The sequence below is a fragment of the Diabrotica undecimpunctata genome, chromosome 8 (assembly GCF_040954645.1).
Source record: "Diabrotica undecimpunctata isolate CICGRU chromosome 8, icDiaUnde3, whole genome shotgun sequence".
NCBI classification, from domain to species: Eukaryota; Metazoa; Arthropoda; class Insecta; order Coleoptera; family Chrysomelidae; genus Diabrotica; species Diabrotica undecimpunctata.
The window spans coordinates 30868111-30893322 of NC_092810.1; the positions used below are offsets into that span (position 1 = coordinate 30868111).

Here is a 25212-nt window from a genome sequence, read left to right on the forward strand (position 1 = left end):
CTGCAACAAAACAAATCATTATTTTAATAAAATTATATCAAAACAGTGTTTGAATGAGTAAGTTTACCAGGTGATGAATTGTCGAACAAACGATACGAAATAAGTGGAAAATTCTAAACTGTTAAATATCTGCTTGTTTAACAATTTAACATAAACAGTTAGTGGAAAAATATTTATAAAAGACTGAAATTTGTATTGAAAACAACTGTTTTTGTTTTTAAATTGTTCCTCAAACTAGGTACATTCCAAAACTTTAATATATTTTCTAAACAGTATCTGACGTGAAAAGCTATTTGCTGTGAAATGATATTATCTATTAAAACTATGTGAATGACTTGAAAACATTGCGCAGTTTTAAAATAATGTTAATGAGGACAGAGTACTTGAACGTAGCAATTGCTTTGGAAGGTAAACCGAATCATATGTAATGATGAAACACATAAGGGTAAATGATTTTATTATTACTTCTGAAGGACTAAAATACCCTGATAGGACGCTGAAAATTGTATATATCTTTGTTGAAAATAGAGAAAAATGTAGAGAGTTAGAGATCCTGGGGAACATTAATCCTGAGGGATATATTTGAACACGACAAAAGAATTGAGACAATAGAACCAAAAGATATATATATATATATATATATATATATATATATATATATATATATATATACATACCATAATTTCATATAAATACAATTATTTAGTTTAAATAATAATTAAATTTACTATCAAATGATATTTATTTACATTTTCATAATTTCATATAAATATAATGTTCGATTTTTGCAATTCGCGTTCTCAAACGACTCTAGGTGGCAGCACTTGTTTTTAAAAGATGGCGGATAAAATAGGGATATCGTTTGTTGACATTGTAAATTTGATAGGGAATTTTATTACTTGCGGACTATTATCATGTAGTGGGAAAACCGCAGTGATACAAGCATTGTGCCTTCAAACAAGCAATTTGAGAGAAGAACTCCTCCAAATACAAGTGAAAATTGAAGTGATTGATAATATTAAAAATGTTGTTGGTAATTGTATCTGTAAGGCTGGAAATTCAGGCAAATTAAAACATACAATTGGCACATTACTATATATTTTTCGGTAAGTGATTACATAGTTATTTGATAAAAGAAAAAGAACCATTTTTATATAACTTCATGTTTATAATTCCTTTTTATTACTTACAGGCATACGATGGAAAAATTGGAAAAATTAAGCACCACAGACATCAAGCAACCGTTGGGAAAATTAAAAAAACATAATGTGTATGAAAGTATAGTGCCAATTAACCAGTTTTGCCACATGAAAAAAAAACACTGCAAGAAGAGAATTATATACGCATCTAGCAAAACCAGCAGCGACTGACATATTGAAGATATTACTCTACGGAGCAGAAGATTTAGAATTAAGGCTGACTTTAAAAAGTTTGGTTCCTGTACATCAAGATACAAAGTTCTAGGAGGAAGCAACGCTTCAGATATCTCTATGTCACAGTATTATTGGCAACAATAAAGTTCTACCAGTCTTTGCTGATACATGGGCTATTGACATTGTACTAGAATGATTTAGCTATATTTTATACAAATAATGTTGAAGTAAGCTACAGTAATTCTGTTGAAATGTGTTTAGATACGCTAAATCAAACTGGAGAAGCGTGAAAAAACCAGAGCCGACTGAGAGTAACTGGAACCACTTGTTATATAGTAAAAATAAAAACCCGAAGTCGACCAATTGTATAATTTCAATTTTAAAGGAAATACTGCAACATTACATGGAAAAAGTATGAATTAGTTGCTTTAAAAATTTATGAAAAAATAACTCAAAGTAAAGTTGAACATTTGGGAATTCTTATCTCATATGATGTACCATGGCTGGCAAGATTTTTAGCCGTTGTTGTATAGTTCTTTCAACGTTTACTCTTGCTGAAGCAATTTCAGCAGTACAAAGAGTATCTTGCATTGATAATTGTTTTTTTTTTCCAAAATTGGCGGTCTTATTAATTCGATTTTCTTTTCAATTTTAAATTTTCTATCAAAAAGCATTTATCTACCCTTATAGCATCCTCATTTGGTGTCAATTTTTCCAATAATCTTGATTGAATAAAAATTTCTTTGTCTGAGATATGGCCACCATAAACAGGACTTACAAATGAAATTAAGCCAGATGGTACTATTCCAATCATAACTTTTAATGTGTGGTCCCATTTGCAGTGAGAATAAGTTATTACACGACACTTGAGACACTTGCTTTTTTGTAAAAGTAATTCTGTACAGTCCAAAATAATTCTTGTCTTGGGAGATTTCTTAAAGCAGGTATAATATTTTGAATCTCTTCTTTTCCTGGCCAGGGATTGCAGGTTTTAATACTTCAGAAAGAACTTCCACCGTTATCTGCAAATAATTTCAACGTGTGTTTGCCGAGACACCAAATATAACAGAAAGGCAAAGAAAAATGAGGTCAGTTTTTAACTTAGCAAACTCTAGAACAGGCAGATACAATAACGAGCTGGAGTCTCTATTCGAAAAAGAAAATCTAGTCAGATATATAAAGGCCAATAGACTCAGATGGGTAGGGCATGTGATACGCAGTAACGACAATCGCCTTATAAACAATGTGTTCTGGGAAAGGCCAGAGGGAAGAAGGTCTGTAGGGCGGCCTAGAAAAAGGTGGAAAGATGCAGTCAAAGAAGATCTAGACAAAATGGGAGTGCGACAATGGGAATTACTGGAACAGGACCGACAAACATGGAAGGCAATAGTAAACGCGGCAAAGACTCACGAAGAGTTGTAGTGCCATTGATGATGAAACACTAGAACAATACGTTGTTTTAGCTGAAGCAATAATGATTTCGAATTTTTGTTTTCTAATAAACTAACAGCTTCACAAATTTTTTCCAGCAAATTTAGAGTGGGTATTCCAGTGAATGCATTTAAATCGCGATTTGTTTGTGTCAAATCATACAAAGTAACTTTTTTACCTTCACTTAATGGGGTCACTTGGATAGCCTTCTCTTCTGTCCTGATTTTCAGTGAGTGATCCCGCTGTAACTCTGGACTATTTCGGATGGCTTCTAAAACTGCACTAATCGCTGTACCTGTGTTAATTTCAATTTCATCTTCCTTAATTGTTGACGTTGCTAGATCTGAGTCAATTATTACATCTTTTGAAATAGATATTGTACTTGATAGATGCCTTTGTTTGGCTCGTTTTGGTCTTTCTTCTCGAGATGATATTTGTGAAGAAGACAACACTTTTTCCAAAGATCAAATAGGTAGATTCTCAGATGGAATGGAACCTTTTTTAAAAATTGTTTACCAGTCCTCACATCCAAAAAATAAGTAAAACGTTATTTCAATTATTGAGAAAGAACCAGGCTGAGACAATATTATCTAAATAAATTTCCTACAAATATGATTTACCTGGAAAAACGTAATCCGATTTCTTAAAATGTCGGCTGCATATATCCATGAATTTTGTGAGAGGTTTCGCAATACGAAGAGCTACTTGCCAGTTTTTTCGTAATTTCTCGTCCTTTGGAAAGTAGTGGAGATGTATATTTTTCGTACATCGAGAAGAACATTGTGGCGCTGAACAATATCTATTACTTTTCGTCTTATCGCTCATTTTTAAAATTTGATAAAATTTGTACCAGTTTTAAACTATAATTTATTCAAATTTTTGACATTTATCCCTATTTTATTAGTTATCCATTTTGATAGCAGTTGGCAGCACGGTCATTTGAGAACGTGAATAATTTATTGAATTATTTTAATATAACATAATTTATTAAAAATATAAATAATAAAATTACTTTATTAAATATTGTTGTTTTAGAGCTTGTTCTAGATAAATTTTAAATAATGTCGGGGAGAGACAGCAGCCCTGCTTAAGGCCTTTATTTATTTGGAATCTACTTGACAGATTATTTCCAACCTTTACCTTTGAGTTAGCATTAGCGTACAGTTCCTTTGTCGCATTTATTAAATTCATGCTTATGTTTGTTTTCTCTAGCGCTTCCCATAATTTATAATGTGGTACGTTATCATAAGCCTTTCGTAGGTCTACATACAGTAAATGTACTTCTTGATTAACGGCTATTTTCTGTTCAATAATCTGTGTAATGCAAAACAAATGATCAACAGTAGATCTACCTGCCCTAAATCCTGCCTGTTCCTCAGCCTCTAAGTCTTTATATTCGCTCTCAATACCTCTGTAATTGTCACATTCATTCCTTCTGCCTTTTTTGTGTATAGTGGATATGAATGATGTCTTCCACTCCTCTGGGGTTGTCATTCCATTAATGCAGTTTTGGAACAGTTTGGCTAAACTTGTATATAGTTTGGTTGTACCGTGTTTAATTAACTCTGCAGGGATGTTACTTGGACCCGGTGCTTTGTTATTTTTTTAGAGATCTACATACATCTTCCACTTCTTTCGTTTTTATTCGTATGGGCGAAGTTAAAATATTTATATTTTGTGTTTCGTTGCTGTCTTTAAATTGTGGTCTATCTTCCGTTAGGAGTTTCTCAAAATATTGGTCCCAGTCATCCATTGTTATTGTTGACACTATGTCTCTCTTCTTATCTTGTCGTGAAGATTTTAAGACTCTCCAACTTTCTGTGCTTCTTCGTCTTCCTAGATGTGAATTTATCATGTTACACTTTTGTTGCCATGCTTCATTTTTCTTCGGACATATCATTTTTCATACTTTAGCTTGAGACTCCTTGTAGATTATTTTATCCGTTATATTCTTTGTATTATAAGTGCGGAAATTACTAGAAGAGCAAGACTAGCATGGGCAGGATTTGGAAAACTTAGTTGGATACTTAAGAACCGCGAAATACCCGAATACTTGAGAAGCAAAGTGTTCAACCAATGCATCCTTCCTATCATGACATATGGATGTCAAACCTGGACCCTAACCAAGGCAAACATGAATAAACTAGCCACAACAGAAAGAACAATGGAAAGAGCAATGTTAGGTATACGACTGTCAGATAAAAAGAGGAACGACTGGGTAAGATCCAAAACAAAAGTCGAGGACATAGCAACAAAAATTGCCAAACTTAAATGGAGCTTCGCGGGCCACACTGCTAGACGAAAAGACCAACCTTGGAATACTACAATACAACATTGGAGACCTTACGAAAATAAACGACCAAGAGGAAGACCACAGATGAGATGGGTTGATGACATTAAAAGAATAGCCGGAACAAATTGGAAATATGTTGCTCAGGATAGAGACCAATGGAAGGAGTTGGAAGAGGCCTATGTCCAAACATGGACGACAGAAGGCTAAGAAGAAGAAGAAGATTCTTTGTATTTAAGAATTTTTGATATTGATCTCTTTTCTTCTCTATTTCTTCGTCAAACCAATATGGAAGTTTTCTTTGATTCTGGATTTGGTATCCAATGGCTTCTGTTGCTGCCTCCTGGAGACACCTTTTTATGTGAGTGTAATGTTCTTTATTATTATTAAATTGTTAATTTTAAAACTTTTGATTTAATCTATTCCTGTATAATTCTCTCACGCTTTCTTGTTCTAAGCTGATTAGGGTATACCTCTTCTGTTTTTCTTTCTCCCTTTCATTTCCTTCTTTTTCTTTTTTAGGTTTATTTATTCCAAATCTTAGCTTTTAATAAGTGATGATCGCTTCCACAGGTAGCTCCGCTCAATACTCTTACATCTTGTACAATCATATTTGTCTTTTGTCGTATGATTGTGTAGTTTATGATTGATTTTAACCCTCTCGTATTTCTCGTCCATGTGTATTTGTGTATGTCTCTGTGTTGAAGAAAATCCATTTGCAATTTTCATTTTATTTTGTTCGCATAATGATATTAGTCTGGTAGCATTATCATTTACGTGGTCCTCTCCGAATTGACCTATAACTGCGTTATGGTTTTTTTTTCAGTTCTGCTGTTTAAGTCTCCCAAGATGATAATTTCTCGAGATGTGCCGACTTTTGCAACCTCTAAATTCAATTTCTCAAAAAAATCGTTTTTAATGTTTACTGGTGCGTCATCATTTACTGCATATACACCCAAGATTGTGCATTTGTATCCTCTAATCGTAAGGTTCATTTTTATCATTCTCTCGTTTATGGCCTCCCAAGTAGTTATGTATTTCCTTAGCTTCCTACGTATTAATATGGCGACACCTTGTTGGGCTCTTTTCTCCTTTGGTACCCCGCTGTAGAAGTGATCATATTCTCCGATGTTTTCTGATCCTTGGCCCTTTCGTTTTGTTTCGGTGATTACTGTGATTTCCAATTTCAGCTTACTCATTTCATACATTATTTCATTTATTTTAGGTCTAAAACCTTGCACGTTCCAAGTTCCGAAACTCATACTCCTTTTTCATAGCGTACGTCGTCGTTTGTTGATCGATTCATTCCAAGGCGTTTTGCTGGGTTTTTTACATTTTATTTTTTTTTCCGAATAACGAGGAGTTAGCTCGATGCCTCAACCCCTGACTTAGAGGGCCAGGGTTTAATTTTGGAGTTTTCCTTCTTCCAGACAATTTGCTTTCACTGCAGCTTAAGAGCATCATCTACCCTTCGTCTGTAATCCTAGACAAGGAGCCCTTACAGAGTGCTATCAACCGGGCCAGTTGAACCCTGGTTTTTTTTAGAGGTGTTACTCCTCTATCCCTCCTTTTTTATCCGGACTTGGGACCGGCTGCATCGGTTATAGAGCTACTTAATTCACCCCACACCAATACAAGCGGAGAAAAAGCAACTTACTTTTACTTTATTCAATTTTAAAAATATTATTTAAATTTTTAAAATGCGCAGAACACATATGGTATGAAGCTTCCCGCTAGTTTACTGTATCGCCTAATGTAACATCTTTTTAATAATTCGGCGGTAATTCCATCTGCATCTGAGGATTTGTTATTGTTAAGTTTCATTATTATCTGTACCACTTTTTTATAACCGCGGCTTTGTAAATGCTGTTCCACTGTAGTACATTACATTATATTGCAATTAATTATCTATTTTGCACAAGACTGCAGAAAAAATATTGTATGCGACATATATGTATGAAGTGCTTTGTGTTTTGTGTCATAAAATAAAATCTATTAAGTAAATCGTTAAACAGAAAGATAAATTAACAAGTCTCCAGTTTCTTTTGTTGAAAACCCATTAACAAATAAAACATAACAGACTTCACATTCTATTGTTAACTAAAAAACCGCAAACAAAAAATCTAATGAAATGGCGCTGGAAATGAGCCAACAGCAACAAAGACAAATTTATCGGTGTGAAAATATTTTAATGTTCTGAAAGGAATTCAAATCAGTTTGAATCATTAATGGAAATAAATCTGGGACTTATTTATATTTTGGTTTTAAGAATTTTGTCTGTAAGTTCATATAAATCTGTTGTTTCTACCTGGAAATTCTTTTTAATTAGCTAGGTCTCAACTAGGTCTTATAAAAGAAAAAATATAACAGCATATTTACCATTATGGAGAAGAACAAGCTAGATTCTGAAAAGCCAGATCATGTCTAGACAATATATTCAAGACAAGTGATAGAAAAGAACAAAGAAAAAAATATTGAAACACATACGATCTTTATCGACTTGGGAAAAGCATACGATAGCGTATCCAAAGGTAGCTCTCTCTCCAATGGCGTTATAGCCCAAATTAAGCCTTGGCCTCCTCCAAACTATGCTTTTATCCTTGCCGGTCCTGCGCCCATCTTCACCAGGTTCTTACGTCTTGCAAATTTTGCGCGTCTGTTGAGACTTCATCCTCCCATATCGTTCGTGGTCTTCCTTTTGGTCTTGTGAACTGCGTTTTACTATATAGGTCTCTTTTTGGCAATCTTTTGGTCTTCATTCTTACTACATGACCAGCCCATTGAAGTCTAACGAATTCTGAGATCAGTGCCTCTTTGAATAGTTGGTAGTTAATGGTTATACCTGGATATCCATACTCAGTTTTCGTTAATAGGTCCAAATAGGACTTTTCTTTCGAAGACTTCCAGTTGGAAGGCGTTATGCATCACTAGACCAAGCCATTTGTCATGGCCATTTTCTCAAATTGTGGATTATGGCGCTTTCTGGTGGGAAATAACATAAACTATCTACAGAATAAATCCCATTAGTCTGTTAGTAACGGTTAACCAGATATATTTCAAAAGACCAAGTGCTTTTCTTCTTATTCTGGATTTTGAATTTTGTATAACTAGACCAAGCGAATAATTTTATGTATTAGTTTTGCATTATTAGACCAAGCACCTCTTGCTAGCGTTTTAATGATTGTAAATCGAATATTTGGCAACATACGTACATAAACGTTGTTGACAATTGTTGAGGCGTTTAGGTTAAGAAGTAGTGCCAGTTATTGCTTAAATTTTTCTATAAAATTAAGAGAGCTATAATTTGTTCAAATATTTCCGAAGTCCCAATAAAGCATACAAAAACCAGTAACAAAAGAAATACTACAAGGATATACACAATATCCGCTGTGACAGTGTGTAAACCTTTCTTTTTACAGACCTTGAGGATATCAAGTTGCAAAGTCGATGCAGCATTGAAAGCTATGAAACGTCCAATGGGTGTTCGAAATTGTCGTGATCAAAGTGAAGGTCATAATAAAATTAACGATAATCATGAACAAAAAGTAATTGAGCACATAACGAAATTCCCTAAGTACAAGTCACATTACAGAAGAGCTAACACAGAAAGAGAATACCTAACAGAACAAACAACATTAAGTAAAATGTATGAATTATATATTGAAGAAGCAGACAATGATCCTGTTAAATTTTCGTTTTAGAAAAAAATATTTTTAACACGATTTTCAAAGAAAAAAGTTGAAAAAAGATACTTGCAGTAGATGTGATTACGAAAAATTAAGCAAGTTAAAGGAAGAAAAAAATGTGCACTTAGAAGAAGCTGAAAATGCACAATCTAGAAGAAAGCTAGAGATGAAGATGAGCAACGTTCAACCAGAAATGGAAACCTTTTGTTTTGATTTAGAAAAAACTCTTCTCCTTCGGAGAATTCCAACAAACATCGTATATTATAAGCGTCAATTATGTATTTACAACCTTAGTATCCATAACGGCAAGGATAACAAAGGTTATTGTTATGTTTGGATAGAAGGTGAAGCTGGTCGGGGAGCCCAGGAAGTAAGCAGTTATCTTAAGAAAGACATTGAAGAAAATGTTACTTCTGCAAAACATGTAATTTTGTGGTCAGACTCTTATGGCGGCCAAAACCGCAACATCAAAATAGTTTTGATTCTGAAAACGATTTTGGAAACTCATCCTACTATTAAAAAAATTACATTACGTTATCTCTTTCCTAGTCATAGTTTTTTACCCAATGATAGTGATTTTGGAGATATTGAAAATGCACTAAAATTTCAACACCGTTTATATACCGTTGATGATTACCTAAACGTGATGCCGTAAATCCCGTAAAAAGCTAGTAGTTCACAGAATGAAACAAGAAGAATTCGATGGAACAAAGAAGTTGGAAACTATGATTACAAACCGTAAATCAGACATAGAAAACAACAAGGTAAGCTGGCTTAAAACAAGAGAAATTGAAATAAGAAAGGATAAACCACTGAGTATTTTTATGAAAACTGATTTTAACACTAGTAGACGATAAAATCGCATTATCTCGACGTCTCGACGCTAAAAAACGCTCTCGAAGATAAAGTACAATTTTATCGTCTTGTACAATAAATAACTATTAAATTGTGTTTTTAAATATCCTTCATTGATACTTCTTTTGTTTTTGTATGTAGTATCAATGGCGCACCCAGGGGGGTGGGGTTTTGGGGGTTAACCCCCCCCCTCAGAGCCCTATTCCGACACTGTTACTCACAAATTTTAAGGACTCAAAATGGAGGTAGCATCATAAAAAAAATTCGGTGCCCAACCAAACCCCCCCCCCCCCCCCCAGAGGAAAAATGCTAGGTGCGCTATTACTTTTCTTTTAATTTGAGTATACCTAATGGTTATATTTTTGTTGTTATATATTCCTCTATTTCGTCGTCCATTGCTGTCTTCCAGGTTCAAACAAACGTTTAGTTGTTAAATCTTATAAACGATGCTAAAAATACACGTAAGAGATTAAAAATATGAAAGAAATCTTTCGCTTTCGAAATCTGATTCACTACTGACGTAGTAAAGTTTTAAATCTGAGTTAAAAGTCTGTCAATATAAGTTTAGTTTAATGCTTTTGTTAACAGCTTCCAGCTGTTTTGATATTCCGATATTTCAAAATATGTGTATATACACTGCTCCACGAAATTAATGTGCCACTCAATGATTTTAAAATTTCACATCTGGTTTATTTCAGCTGCTACTAGATTTCACCCTGTGTCTCTAAATTATAAATAATCGCAGCTATGCAAATAATTTATAATGCGTCTATATTCTTATCCATTCATTGTGGTAATATCCACAAGAAATGTATGGGTGGCGGTAGGCAGTTGGCTACTTACTGCCAAAACTTAGCATCGAAAATATTATGACAGTCAGGTAGAAGTAGGCGCAGTATTATCAATTATTTACATAGCTGTGATTATTTATAATGCTCTGGACGAAAACTTAAGCAGTGGTTTGATTGCACTATAAACAATCTGTTTATAACAGTATAAATAAGCGTAGAATAGCTTTTATGGTACCCATCTGATAGAAGAGGAACATAAAGGAGAAGAAGAAACCAAACAACTGAAGTATCATGAAGTACAGAGGATATAGAACTGTTAAAAAATTTTTTTATTAGTTTTAAAATTTAAATAAAATATGTTACATACAAACAAGTAACACTAAGCATTTTTGTTGAACGAATATAATAGATGTAAGCAAGAGTTTTAGTCCAATGATTATTACTCCTAATAAGTTTAAGGAGATCTAATGTCTAATCTATATAGTTGTGTGGAGTTGGGGTGTTTTTCCGGTCGATTAAAATATTTATCACTACTTTTAACAATCATTTGCTTTACTGTTTCGATCTTCAAGTCCCTGTGAACGTCTTCATTTGGAATGAAACCACGATGCATCAGTTATGGCACCAAGAACCTTAGATTGAAATCGCTCTAGTACTGCTATGTTATTTTCTGCTGCAGTTCCCCACAGTTCAATCCCGTATGTCCAGATGGGCTGGATGATTTCTTTATACACTAATATTTTGTTAGATAATGATAAGGTGGATTTACAGACGAGTAGCCAGAGGTGTTTTCCGAATATTATTGCTTCCTCTTCATCCAGATATGTGTCCTCCATGTTAGCCTCTTGTCAAGGAGTAATACAAGATATTTTACAGTATCATTTTTAGGAATGTTCTTGTTATGCATTAGGATATTTTTTTTAGGAACTGATTTTGCTTCGTTGATTTTTATCTTCTATTTCTTAGCCCACATTTTAATTAAATGTATGGTTTGTTGTAATATTTCAGCTGCTTGTATGGGATCTGGTTTTTTGATCAAAATTGCAGTGTCATCTGCGAATGTTGCGATTGTGGATTCTTCTTTACTTGGAAAACCAGCTGTAAAGATTGTTTAGAGAATTGGTCCCAAGACACTGCCTTGCGGGACCCCTGCATTTGTGTTGTGGATGTTAGACATACTTTCTTCGTAACTTGCATAAAATAGTCTTTCTTCGAGGTATGATTTTAGTATAGTGTATAGTGGCTGAGATATTGCTTTCTTTAGTTTGAAGAGTAATCCTGGGTGCAGACCTTGTAAAATGCTTGACTAATATCCAGGAAAATGGCATTGTAAAAGCTCTTTTTCTGGAAGGCTGATTGTATCTTTTCTAACACCCTATGCACTTGTTCACTTGTGTCGTGTTTTTGGCGAAAACTGAAATGATAAATGGGTATAAAATTGTTTGTTCTGTATTTCAATAAATCAGTCTACTTGCAATGACTTTCTCTGCCACTTTGGAGTTAACTGGTAATAGGCTGATGGGTCGGCAGGATGTAATCTCATGTGAAGGTTTTCCTGGTTTTGGAATCTTAATGATCTTCGCGTAATAGACTTACTATTCCTTTTTTGGGTAGATTATGTTGGCCGTTATCAAAGTATGTCCAGGCGACTTCTTTTATTGAGGTTTTTTAATAGAGTTTTTACTTCGTTAGGAGTTACCCAATTGGGTGGATGGTTCATTTAATTAGGACTGTCTAAATATTCATAGATATCGTCATCTTAATTTGCCCTGTTTGTTAGCTGCTGAAATACCTTTTCTAAGTGTTTTGTGAAAGCTTCTGCTTTTTCCTGATCTGTCTTTAACAATTTTAATAGGTGGAATTTGGTTTTGTGGTCGCTTTAGCTTATTTGAGGCCTTTCTAATAAGTAATCATTATCTGAGTTAGGTGTCAGATTTTCTAGGTAATGTTGCAAATTGACGTTGCTTTGTTGTTTTGGTAGTTCTTTTATTTCTCTACACATTCTGTTCAATTTGGTTTTGTCTTGGGGTGAACGAGTTTGATGACATTTTTTACGAAGTTTTCGTTTTTCTAATATTTTTATTCTTATTGTTGTTGGACAATCCTTATGGAACCGTTTTCGTTCAAAGTTATGTTTTGTAGATTCCCATGCAGCTTCGTGTGTTTGTTTTGATACTGTTTCTATTGATATTTCTATTTATTGCGGTTGTTTTAGTAGGATAATTTCTTTAATCCAGTCTGTTGTTTTATTCGTTAGTCTTGGAGGTGGACATTTTTCTGATGGATTTGTTATTATTGCTGTAATGATTGGTGAATGGTCTTCATTAGATTCTATGTGTAGATATTCTTTTAGTATTCCTTTATAGATAAAAAATCAAGTAAATTGGGCAGTCGATTTCGATCGGTTGGCCAATAAGTTGGTTTGTAGTTTGAGAGATATTTTAGTTGCATTTTTTCACCACATCGTAGAGGACTCTACCTCTTCCCGAGGGGGATTATCTTGAGTCCCAGCTCTTGTGTTTTAAATTGTAGTCGCCATCCACTAAGAGCCTGGATCCTAATGATCTAAAAAGTAAAAAGGAAAAAGACAGTTAAGATTTGATTTCACGTATAGTACGTCTATGTATCCGCTTATACGTATTTCGCCCTAAAATGGCTCTTCAGAACGGCTATTCACAGTCGCTCTGAACGTGAAAATAAATCTCTTTTGTCTTAGGAAGCAATTCTAACATGGCTTCGTATGGACGCAAATAGCGACATCTGATATTAAAATCCGTAAACTAATTTTGGAAACCAAATTCAGATTTTTGATTTAATCTGTGCCTTCTAAGAATTTCAAGGCAAAACAGACGTTGATATATAGACATGGGAAATCTAAAAATTGCATTCCACAACATATTTTCTCAACTAAACAAACATCCTTAGAGAATTTGGTTTCTACTACTCGTACAGAGTATATCGGAATAAAAAGGAAAAAGACAGTTAAGATTTGATTTTACTTATAGTGCAATTGGTGGTTTTGAAAATTAGTTTACGAATTTTAATATCAGATGTCGCTATTTGCGTCCATACGAAGCCATGTTAGAGTTGCTTCCTAAGACAGAAGAGATTTATTTTCACGTCCAGAGCGACTGTGAATAGCCGTTCTGAAGAGCCCTTTTAGGGCGAAATACATATAAGCGGATACGCAGACGCACTATACGTGAAATCAAATCTTAACTATCTTTTTCCTTTTTATTCCGATATACTCTGTACGAGTACTGGAAACCAAATTCTCTAAGGATTTTTGCTTAATTGAGGAGATATGTTGTGGAATGCAATTTTTAGATTCCTCATGTCTCTATTAACATCTTTATCAACGTCTGTTTTGCCTTGCAATTCTTAGACGGCACAGATGAAAGCAAAAATCTGAATTTGGTTTCGAAAATTAGTTTACGGATTTTGATCTAAAAAGTGTTTCTAATCCATTCTTGTTACGTTGATAATTTGGCCGACAATAAACTGCTGAAATGCATTATGGGCCAAAATTGTCTTGTATGCAAACTGAAGCTTTTTGCAGGAAGTTTTTTCGATTTTCGGTGGTTTGTGATGTTTTAATTATTATTGCTGATCCGCCTCTGGGGCTTCTTTCTGCATCAGGATATACTGCATACTGCATTGTAGAACTTATGCAAGGTGATTTGAAATTGTGCACTCCCGAATAAGTGCATTTCAGATACTAACACAATGTCTACTTTATTAGTAGCGAAGAATATTTCGATTTCTTGTCTACGTTTTAGAAGTGTCCATTTACGTTTCATTTAGCAATTCTTATTGGTTGTAATGCCATCAATTCTTTTAAGTAATGAGTTCTCTTAACTGTTATATTTCTAGTGTCAATAGATTTATTGTTTATTGTGGGTTTTCTATTATTTTCTGTAAACTCGAGATGACTCGATAAGGTGAAATTGACTATCTTGTTTATTTCCGTTTGTTGTTGGTTGCGGTATAGTTATAGGTGGCTGGTTTTGAACTACTTGTGTATGTGCGCTTAGTTGTTTGGTGCATGTTTTCATTGTGGTTAGTGTCACTGATTGGAGCGGAAAGTTGAGAGGTGTCCTTTTTTTGTAATGATTTCACATGTAATGTTTGGGTATCTTCTAAATTGTATCTCTAGATAAGCTTGGCATTTTTTAATTGGATGGATGGGCACCTCCACATAAGGTACATTTTGCTGGTTTTCTAACATTAAAAATGTATTTACAGAAAATTAATATAAAGAGAAAAGTCTTCGATTAGTGTGTGCATATATACTTTTACTCACAAAGGGAAACGTTTCGAGACTGATGATATCACAAGAAGAATGGAATGATTAATGATAGGTTCATGCTGAAAGACAAAATCCGAAACATAGATGTATGAACTAAAACTAGGGTTAGAGATGTCATTAAAACAGCGTGCAAACTGAAGTGGAATAGGGTAGTCATGTGGCAAGGATTAATGAAGGAAAACTACTGGAATGGAGACCAAGGACAGATAAGCGAAGCGGAGTCCACCTACACGAAGTCAAAATGACCCAATGAAGATGATGAAACTGATGAGAAACAGCACAAAACCAAGAACTTTGGATTCAAGCAGGAGAAGCGCAATATATATATATATATATATATATATATATATACATTGTTATGGTTTAACTTTATTAAACACTATTATTTGACAAAATATATACCACTGGAATCTTCCCAGAAGACTGGCTTAGATCGACATTTATACCTATACCCAAGAAAAATAAAGCAATTGCTGAGCCCATGATGAGCCATTTTCTGAAAATTTTACTCAAAATTGTACATCAACGAATATACAGAGAATGCGAAAGAAACCTGAGCGACAATCAATTTGGATTTCGTATGGGGCTTGGTACAAGGGAGGCATTATTTGGCCTCCAGATATTACTACAAAAATGCCGAGATCAGCGAAAAGACGTGTTTCTCTGTTTTATCGACTACGAAAAAGCGTTTGATCGAGTAAAACACACAGAACTCATAAAAACCCTAACACAACATGGTATAGACCATAACACTGTAGCACTTATTAAAAAACTATATTGGGATCAATCGTCTGACAGAATTGCCAATAAAAAGAGGAGTTCGTCAGGGCTGTGTACTTTCTCCACTGTTATTCAATATATATTCCGAAAAGATCTTTCAAAATGCCCTCGAAAATATTGAAGAAGGAATAAAAATCAACGTAGTTTACAACGACTTTTGAATGACATAACCAGAGAGGGAGATAGCTTGGGGCTAAATACAAATAAAATAAAACAAAAGTAATGGCTGTTACACGTGCACCAAATGTCGACATTAATATTTGTATCTATATCAAACATATAGAACCAGTACAAAGATTCCAGTATCTTGGTTGCTGGATAAGAAACGATCTTGACCACGAGGTCGAAATACGTGCTCGTATAGAATATGCTAGGTCCGCATTTCAACGAATGAAAAAATTCCTAATAAACTCTACGTTATCGTTGGATATCCGATACCAATTTGTAAAAACGTTTATGTATTCCATATTGCTATACGGAGTGGAAATATGGACTCTCGGAATTACAAGTATGAGGCGTATAGAAGCCTTTGAGATGTGGGTTTTTCGAAGGATGCTGAAGATCTCTTGGACAGAGCACGTGACCAACGAGGTGCTAAGAAGAATGGGTACTGAGAGAGAACTCCTAAATATTGTAAAAAACAGAAAAACGAGTTATCTAGGACATATTTACAGAGGAGAAAAATACAACTTCTACGACTTATAATGGAAGGGAAAGTGAAGGGAAGAAGATGTCCAGGAAGAAGAAAATGCCCCTGGTTGAAGAATGTAAGAGACTGGACAGGCTTGGACCCACATTCGATACTAAGAACAGCTCAAGATAGAGAGCAATTTGCTGTAGTTATAGCCAACCTTCAGTAATGGAGAAGGCACTTTAAGAAGAAGAAAGTCTAATAAAAAATTAAATTCACCGACCCCGGTAAAGTTGTTTCACTCTATAAATAGAAATGTTAGTTTTGTAAAATTCAAATATTTGAATAAGTAATGGCTTTACTAATTTAGTAGAAAGTTGGCAGATAGGAGAATAGATATTTGTACATACTGTAATATTTGATAACAATAGAGGATTTCTCATAAACGATTAATGTTAATAATCCAAAGATAGCAATTTTAGAATACAAGGTTTAAGTCTTTTGTTTACAAAGAAATTGGACAAAAAATTAGAAAGTTTTGTGGCCATGGATAAGTATACAATACCCCAAGTAGTATTAGCTGCATTGTCTATAGAAACTTGAAAACAAAGAAAAGATCTTATTTATATAAAATTTAGAAATACCAAGGTTATGTGATATCATAATAGCATTGAGTTTGTGTTTGACAAGTCACAGAATGTAATTGGTCGAAAGTGATGGCGTGGTATGTAGGATGTGTGTGTCTGATTGGTGAAAAGAAGAAGGAGGGATTAAAGTGAAGGAAGTCTTGTTTTGCTCGAAAAAAGGAAGATCACTGTGATCACAAAAAAAGGAAGTTGTTTGTATTTCATATCCTGCAGTGAAAGTTAGCATAGTTCAGTTCAAATATTAATTGTGAAAGGTGTTTTGTGTCTGTGGAACTAGCCCCAAGGATTGGTAGCAGTGGACAATGAAAGTTCTTCTCTTCTTGATGTGCCTATCCGTTACGAATGTTGGCGATCAATATAGCAATCTTTATCTTATCTGCAGCAGCGCAGAAAAGCTGCACAGATGTTGTATTAAACCAGATTCTAAGGTTTTTTAACCAAGATGTTCTTCTTCTTCCTGGGCTTCGTTTTCCAAATATTTTTCCTTGCAGGATGGCTTCAAAGAGAGCATATCTGGATTCATTTCGCATAATATGTCTGCATAATATGCTTTATCTGCAGTAAAGGAACAACGGAACGAGATATAGACTATAGAGTGCAACAAGGCAGGAAGAGTGTTCAAATTCTGAATTCGATACTTTGGTCCAACAAAGCTACTATGAGAACTAAAATGACTATCTACAAAGTAATTGTAGAGCCCATTCTTACATATGGAGCAGAATGTTGGCAAATGACAGTAAAAGGAAAGAAAAAAGTTGACACGGTTGAAATGGACTACCTAAGAAGAGCTTGCCGTATATCAAGAGTAGAACGTATACCTAATTCTGAAATTAGAAGAAAAACAGATAGAGTACATACAACTTCTGAAAGAATAGAAACTAGACAGTTAATATGGTATGGACACGTACAGAGGATGGACGACAACAGATGGCCAAAAAGAGCTATGGAATACAATTCAAGTAATAGAAGGAAACGAGGAAGACCAGCCAAGTCTTGGATACAAGGTGTTATGGAAACCATGAAAGACAGAGCCATTGATGAAGACACCTGGAGAGATAGAAAAAGATGGCGATCGAAATGCGGGAAGCGGCAGAAGCTGTAGGATCCCCGCTTATATATATATATATATATATATATATATATATATATATATATATATATATATATATATATATATATATATATATATATATAATATGTCCGAAGAATTGTAACTTTCGGGATGTGATGGTGGTCAGTACCTCTCGGTTCTTATTCATTCTTCTGAGGACCTCCTCATTTGTGACTCGGTCCTCCTCCGTCCACGCGATCTTAAGTATTCTCCGATATAGCCACATCTCAAATGTTTCCAGTTTTCTGCACATGTCTTCGTTCAAGGTCCACGATTCAACATCATAAAAAAGGACAGAGAAGACCTACATCCTGTAAAACAACGAAAGTACATCCTGTAAAATAAACAAACAGGTGTATAGTATATTATTTGATACTAGACGATTAAGTAAAAATCCTTTCGAATAGAAAGAAATTGGGTTCCTATGAGATACGAGTTTGGTCCAAGAGCTTTTGGAGAGGCTGTTGCGGCGATCGTGTGTATGAGAGACGTTGACAAGCAGAAGATATAGCAGACGTGTGTAGAGTAACTGAGAGTACGAGCAAAAGGTGGGTCACAGATCACAGTCGTAAGAAGAAAAGGAACCAGTCAACAAAGTCTTTCAGCCACGATCATAAATTAATTTGGTTTTTTAATATGTTTTTTAGTGATTTCATTTCACAATAAATATAATCTTTTAATTCAGGTATAAAAAAATTAAAAGAAGTAATATTTCTTGAAAGAAAATTCTTTGTCTTGATTTAATTTAAAAAACAAAATACAGAGAAGAGATCTTTTATCTGAATACAAGTCCAAACAACTATTGATAATTTTCATAGGAATTTATTATGATTTTTATTAATTGTAAAATTGTCTGACGTTAAAATTTTTTTGATTCATTTTTAATTAATTATTTAATAGTTTAGTATTACAAAATTATTTCACCTCCGAGAAGTGTGATCCGGATCACACGGGTGAACCCCGGTAAACCTGAGCAACCCTACTGGAGACTGGGTAACCAACCCCAGTGGAAGATAGGGTCAGGGCTGACGAAGAAGGGAGAAATGGTCCTCCGAAAAGGGGGTTGGGCATGAGGCTAACTCCCTCATCCCATAAAAACCTATTGCTATGAAATCTCGAGATAGAAAAGCCGGACTGAATTCAAGACGACGTCCCACGCACCGAACTAATAACAATGATTTAAAGATCAGTACTTGGAATGTAAGAACGCTGTATAGGACAGCGGGACTGAAGCTGCTGCAAGATCAACTCCTAAGATATAGAATAGACATTGCAGCCATTCAAGAGATGAGATGGACAGGAACCGGCATTATGCAGAAAAAAGAACATGATATATATTACAGCTGCAACCCAAACCGACATGAGTTCGGAACCGCGTTCCTAGTATCAAAGAAAATCAAAAATTTTATTATTTGTTTTAAAGCCATAAATGATCGGTTATGCATCCTTTGAATAAAAGGAAAATTTTTCAACATATGCCTGATCAACGTGCACGCGCCAACCGAGGAAAAATACGAAGAAATTAAAGATCTATTCTACGAAGATCTCGAAAGAGCATATGATAACTGTGCCAAAAACGATATTAAAATAATCATTGGAGACATGAACGCCTAGATAGGAAAAGAGATATACTACCAAGATTATATTGGTAAACATAGCCTTCACGACGTTACTAATGACAATGGTTTAAGGCTTATTAGTATGGCAGCTTCCAAAGATTTAATTGTGGGAAGTACATGTTTTAGTCATAAGAATATCCATAAAGCAACTTGGATATCACCAAATGGACACACCACAAATCAAATTGACCATGTTATAATTGACAGAAGGCACTTTACAAACCTAATGGACGTAAGAAGTTACAGAGGCGCAAATATTGACTCAGACCATTTCATGGTAAGGGCCAAGTTACGGCAAAGAATTTCCAATGCCAAGAAAGAAAGGGGCACTAGACAAGTAAAATATAATTTACATAGGTATGCTAAAAAATGAAAACAAAGAGAAACAGTTCCAGTCACATATAAACGAAACCCTAGAACATACCTGGGCAGTCGATCAGTCAAGCACGGAAATGTAGAACAACTGCAAGGAGGCTCTGAAATTAGCAGCCGAAAGGACATTGGGAATATCCCGAACCCAAGAAAGAAACGACTGGTTCGACCAAGACTGCAAAAAAATAACAGATGAGAAGAACGAGGCAGTTAGGACCATGCAACAACGAAAAATTAGAACAACAATAGATAGATACAAAAACTTAAGGAGAGAGGAAAAACGCATACACCGAAAAAAGAAACGAGACTCGGAAAATGACATATTAGAACGGCTCGAAAGCCATATGAGTCACGGAGAAACAAGAAAGTTCTATCATCAAATAAATATTATTAGAAAAGAATTCAAACCAAGAATCAACTATTGTAACGATAAGGAAGGTAACTTGCTTACCAACAAAGAGGATATCCTTTTACGATGGGTAGAGCACTTTCGAGAGTTGCTGGAAGGGGAACCTACTAACAATATAGAGCTGGAATACCGAAATGAGGAACTCGTGGAACCCCCCTCGGTAGATGAAGTGAAAATATCTATAGAAAAACTAAGGAACCATAGGTCCCCAGGTAGCGATGGCATCCCAGCAAAGTTATTTAAGCACGGTGGAGAGCAGCTGACCAAGGTGATGCAAGAAATTGTTTGTAGAATTTGGTCTGAGGATCAAATGCCTGAAGAATGGAGCTTAGGCTTAATTTGCCCGTTACACAAAAAGGGAAACCAACTGGAATGCAGTAATTACCGTGGAATAACTCTCCTGAATACAGCATACAAGATATTGTCAAATATTTTGCACGAGAGATTAAAGCCCTATACTGAAATGTTTCTAGGAGAATATCAAGCAGGATTCAGGCGTGGACGTTCAGTCATTAACCAGATCTTTACACTACGACAGATCCTCGAAAAAGCGCAAGAGTTTAACATAGATATGTATCATATTTTTGTCGATTTTAAAGCGGCATATGACAGTGTCTTAAGACCAAGTCTTTACAACGTTATGAATGAGTTAGGAATTCCAAAAGTGACAATGGCGAAGATGCTATCAGCAGTAAAAATTCAAAACGACTCGTCAACCCCATTTCAAATACATAGGGGGTTAAGGCAGGGAGATGCGCTGGCGTGTCAGCTTTTTAATGTCGCCTTAGAAAAAGTTGTACGAGACGCTAATTTAGATAGCAGGGGAACAATATTTAATATATCAGTCCAAATTCTAGCATATGCAGATGACGTGGACATTATAACAAGAACTAGGGCGAGAACTGCGAAAATCCTAACCGAGCTAGTAGCAGCAGCAAAACGAATGGGGTTACAGATAAATCAAAATAAAACCAAATTCATGGCGACTAACACAAACACAAGAGCTGGAAATGTTGACACAAATTTAATCATCAATGACCAAAACTTCGAAGCAGTCAAAGAGTTCATATATCTAGGGACATCGGTTAACCCCAATAATAACACATCTGTGGAAATAAAAAGGCGAATAATAATTGCAAACAGGTGTTATCATGGCCTATCAAAGTACTTAGCTAACAAACGTCTGTCTCAAAAAACTCGTATAAGGCTGTATAGAACACTGATAGTCCCCGTTCTCACATATGGATCAGAGGCATGGACGCTAACGAAAACAGATGAATCCGCTCTATCCATTTTTGAAAGAAAGGTGCTACGCAAGATATTCGGAGCGGTCTGTGAGAACGGAATATGGAGGCGTAGATATAACTTTGAACTGCAGAATATCTACAAGCATACGTTTGCAAACGTTTGCATACCGCCTGCAGTGGGCAGGACATGTAGCCCGGGCCCCTGAATCGAATATGATAAAAAAGATTCTAACAGCGCAACCCGTGGGAATGAGAAGACGGGGTAGACCAAAGCTGAGGTGGATGGATGGGGTAACACAAGATGCGGAGAAGATCGGAGTCGGCAACTGGAAAATGCAAGCAAGGGACAGAACAGAATGGCGTAGAAAGCTTGAGAAGGTCAAGGCCCTCTAAGGGCTGTAGCACCAAGATGATGATGATCACAAAATTATTTGGTTTAATTTATTTTCCTATTGTCCATCCTTTCCTCAAAGGCAACTGCTTAAAGAATACTTTGAAGCCACTTATTATAATTAACAATAAAAGGACCCCAATATCAAATTTTAATTAAAATTAATTTATTTGTTTTTTGTAAAATTAAGCCTAAGCCATATTACATTAAATGGCCTTCGTATTGGCATTTACAAAAGCCTACTTCTATTATTCTTACCGTATTATTTTAAGAACTTATGTTTCCGTATGCATATACTGAATGCATTTAATACCTACAATAGTTCTATTTTTGTCTGGCTTTTTCAAGTGCCTAGAGCATTGAGTGTATGTAACATTGTTTCATTAATATATATATCACTATTTTTAGCGTAAGCTGACAATATAAAATAAAACCATCATTGAACTAAGACTAAAGCTTTTAAACTGTATACGATATTAAGCGTTAAAAAAATATTAGTTTACCTTTTGAACGTTGCTAAAATAAACACACTATACGTTAGAAGCACTGACACTGTTTAATGAAGAGATGAGTTAGATACTGGCACTTAAATATAGACCGTAATTTTAAAAACGTGGATTTTCCCTTTAGCGCGAATCTTTTTAGAGCCAGACGGTGTATTATATGATTCTGTCGGGAAAGAAACTGATTCAGGGTTTCTTTGAAACATTAATAGTGGCACTCTCGGTCGAAACTGTGACAACACATTCGCGAGTATTTATAGACTTCTGCCGTTTAGCTTGTTCTAACATTTGGGTCTAGTGTAATGTTGTCGAGTGGACTTCCCTGTTGTTAAATTGTATGAGTTTATTTGAACCTGAGTTTCTGCGAAATGATTTTTAGTTTTTTGGATATTATTAGCACAATATGAGGAAGAAAACTTGTGTCACGGAACAGGAAAATCAGCATGAGCTTAAAATATATTTTTTTACTTCTTTTGTACAGTTTGTACGGCTAAAATCCAATTTGCTTTTCTTTTCCCGGTCATTGCGCTTCTTGTATCTAATACAGTAAGGTCTCGTTTTATACCGTGGATACGTTCAACAGAAAAGCGCATAAAAAAAGACATTACTTGCCTTAAAAAAGTTGGGATACGTTCCGTGGCCTTCTAAAATTACATAAAACCAAGACAAAAACAAAAAAGTTTGCATAAATGAAAAGAAATAGGCTGCATGATAAATTACTTCGAATATCTGAAAGAAATTCATCCAAAAGCTGTTGTATATTTAAGAATTAAGTTTTATGTTTAGAGTAGAATCTAAGTTGTATTTTAAGGCCCTTTCTAAAATTTTTTTAAAAGCTTCATCATGCTCTTTTTCATTCATACCACAACAAATCAAATCATCAAAATATATGTAAGCATTAGGAATATCCCCAAAAACCTCCATATTTTTTTTGAAAAATTTCAGGAATACTGCTAAGTCCAAACGGAACCCTGTTAAACTTGTACCTACCAAATGGTGTATTGAAGGTGCACAAATCAGAACTTTTTTTACTTAATTGTAGCTGCCAAAATCCATCCTTCATATCAATTACTGAAAATGTAGTTTTACCATCCAGTTGGCTAAGAAGCTGGTCACATTTTGGAATACTATAGATTTCCCTAGAAATGTAAAGATTTAAAGGTTTAGGATCCAAGCACAGTCGTAGTTTACCATTAGGTTTTTCAACTATCATCAAAGAATTAACCCAATCAGTAGGATATTCTACTCTTGATATAATATTTTTTTGTTCCAGATCATTAAGTGCAACTTTTAATTGATTATGTAACTCTAATGGTACCCTCCTTTGTGCCTGAATAACTGGCTTTGCATCAGGTTTTAACTTAATGTCAACCATGCCTGGAATGCAACCTAATCCCTCAAAAACTTCTGGAAACATTTTATGTAATTCATTAATATTTTTTGGCAAAGTAATATTTGAATGAAATAACTTATTCTGCACTGTATTTATACGTGAAATCATATTAAATTCAATACAATCTGATAATCCTAAAAGAGGTTCTGTATTTAGATCTACAATAAGAAACTGAACATCTTTAACTTGATCTCCATATGAGACAATTGTTATTGATGATGGGGTTATATCTTTTTGATCTAGCCCCACCAATTTAAAATATTTTAATGGCAAAATGCTTGACTCAGCCCCCGAGTCAAGCTTAAATACAATATTCTTATCAATAATTCTAACGCTTTCATACCAACTTGAAATTTTATTAGATTGTTTGCTTTCCCAAACAAAAACATGATCCTCTTGAGAAAGGTGATCTTCATTACTTACAGTTGCCACTTTACTTGTTTATGCAGTTGCTGCCATTTCATTTACAACCTCAACTTTCCTGGCTTGATTTTGTGATATGTTTTTATCTTTCCAAAAACACATCTTTGCAAAATGTCCTCTTCTTTGGCATACTGAACATGTTTTATTAAAGGCTGGACATTGTCGGATAGGATGTTCCATATCACACCTTCGGCATTTGATTTTTCTTAAGACATTAATCTCTGTAGAATCATCATCTGCTAATAGTTTTATATGTTGTTTTGTCACTTCTATTGACTTACAATAATCCTGTATTTGTTGTAATGTCATATCAGGCTCTCTTAACAACTTTTGTTGTACTTGTTTATCATGTACACCCAAAACAACTCGGTCTTTTATCATGCGTTCACTATAAGATGTTTTGCATTCATCATTCTGGCATAAAAAACTACAATTATCAGCTTGATTTTTAAGTTCTGTAACAAATGCATCCACAGTTTGATCCTCCTTTTGTGTAATATTATTAAATTTGAATGTTTCCATTGTCACATTTCTTTTTGGGAGAAAATATTCATCAAAATTATTGAGTACATCCTCCAGACTGGTTTTCTTGTCTTTGGGAAAAGTATTATATACATCTAAACATGATTCCCCCAAACTGTGTAACAGTAATGCAATTTTAATTTTTTCCTGTGCTGAATCCTTTCCTGCTGCTAGGAGATATATTTCAAACCTTTGTTTCCATCGCGGCCATGAGGAACAGCCGTCCATCTCAGGTAACATACATCAAGTAACTGAGAGTAACATAGAGCTGGTGTTTGAGAGTGACTCAGAAACTGATAAAAATAGTGAAATAAACGAATACCCTTCCGACAGACGTAAAACTAAAAAACCAAATTATCTTAAGGACTTTTTCTTGTATTAATGTTTTTGTTAAAAAAAAAAAGCGTGTTGTATATTTAAGAATTAAGT

The 25212-nt window shown here is 34.7% G+C and overlaps 2 protein-coding genes across 2 annotated transcripts in view; both read right to left on the bottom strand.

Annotated features, from left to right (window-relative positions):
- LOC140447382 (serine/threonine-protein kinase SBK1-like) overlaps positions 1-22737 on the bottom strand; it is a 43586-nt gene extending 20849 nt beyond the window's left edge. The window contains exon 1 of the mRNA XM_072539995.1: positions 22446-22737. The gene's annotated coding sequence lies outside the window, so the exon portion shown is untranslated. The remainder of the gene's footprint in view (positions 1-22445) is intronic.
- A 1542-nt stretch (positions 22738-24279) lies between these two features.
- LOC140448753 (uncharacterized) lies at positions 24280-25011 on the bottom strand. Its single transcript, XM_072541867.1, has one exon. It carries the CDS (start codon positions 25009-25011, stop codon positions 24280-24282), a length of 732 nt encoding a protein of 243 aa, XP_072397968.1.
- Positions 25012-25212: the final 201 nt, after the last annotated feature.

Coding starts and splice junctions, on each gene's coding strand:
- LOC140448753 (XM_072541867.1), bottom strand. CDS start 25,011: ATGGACGGCTGTTCCTCATGGCCGCGATGGAAACAAAGGTTTGAAATA.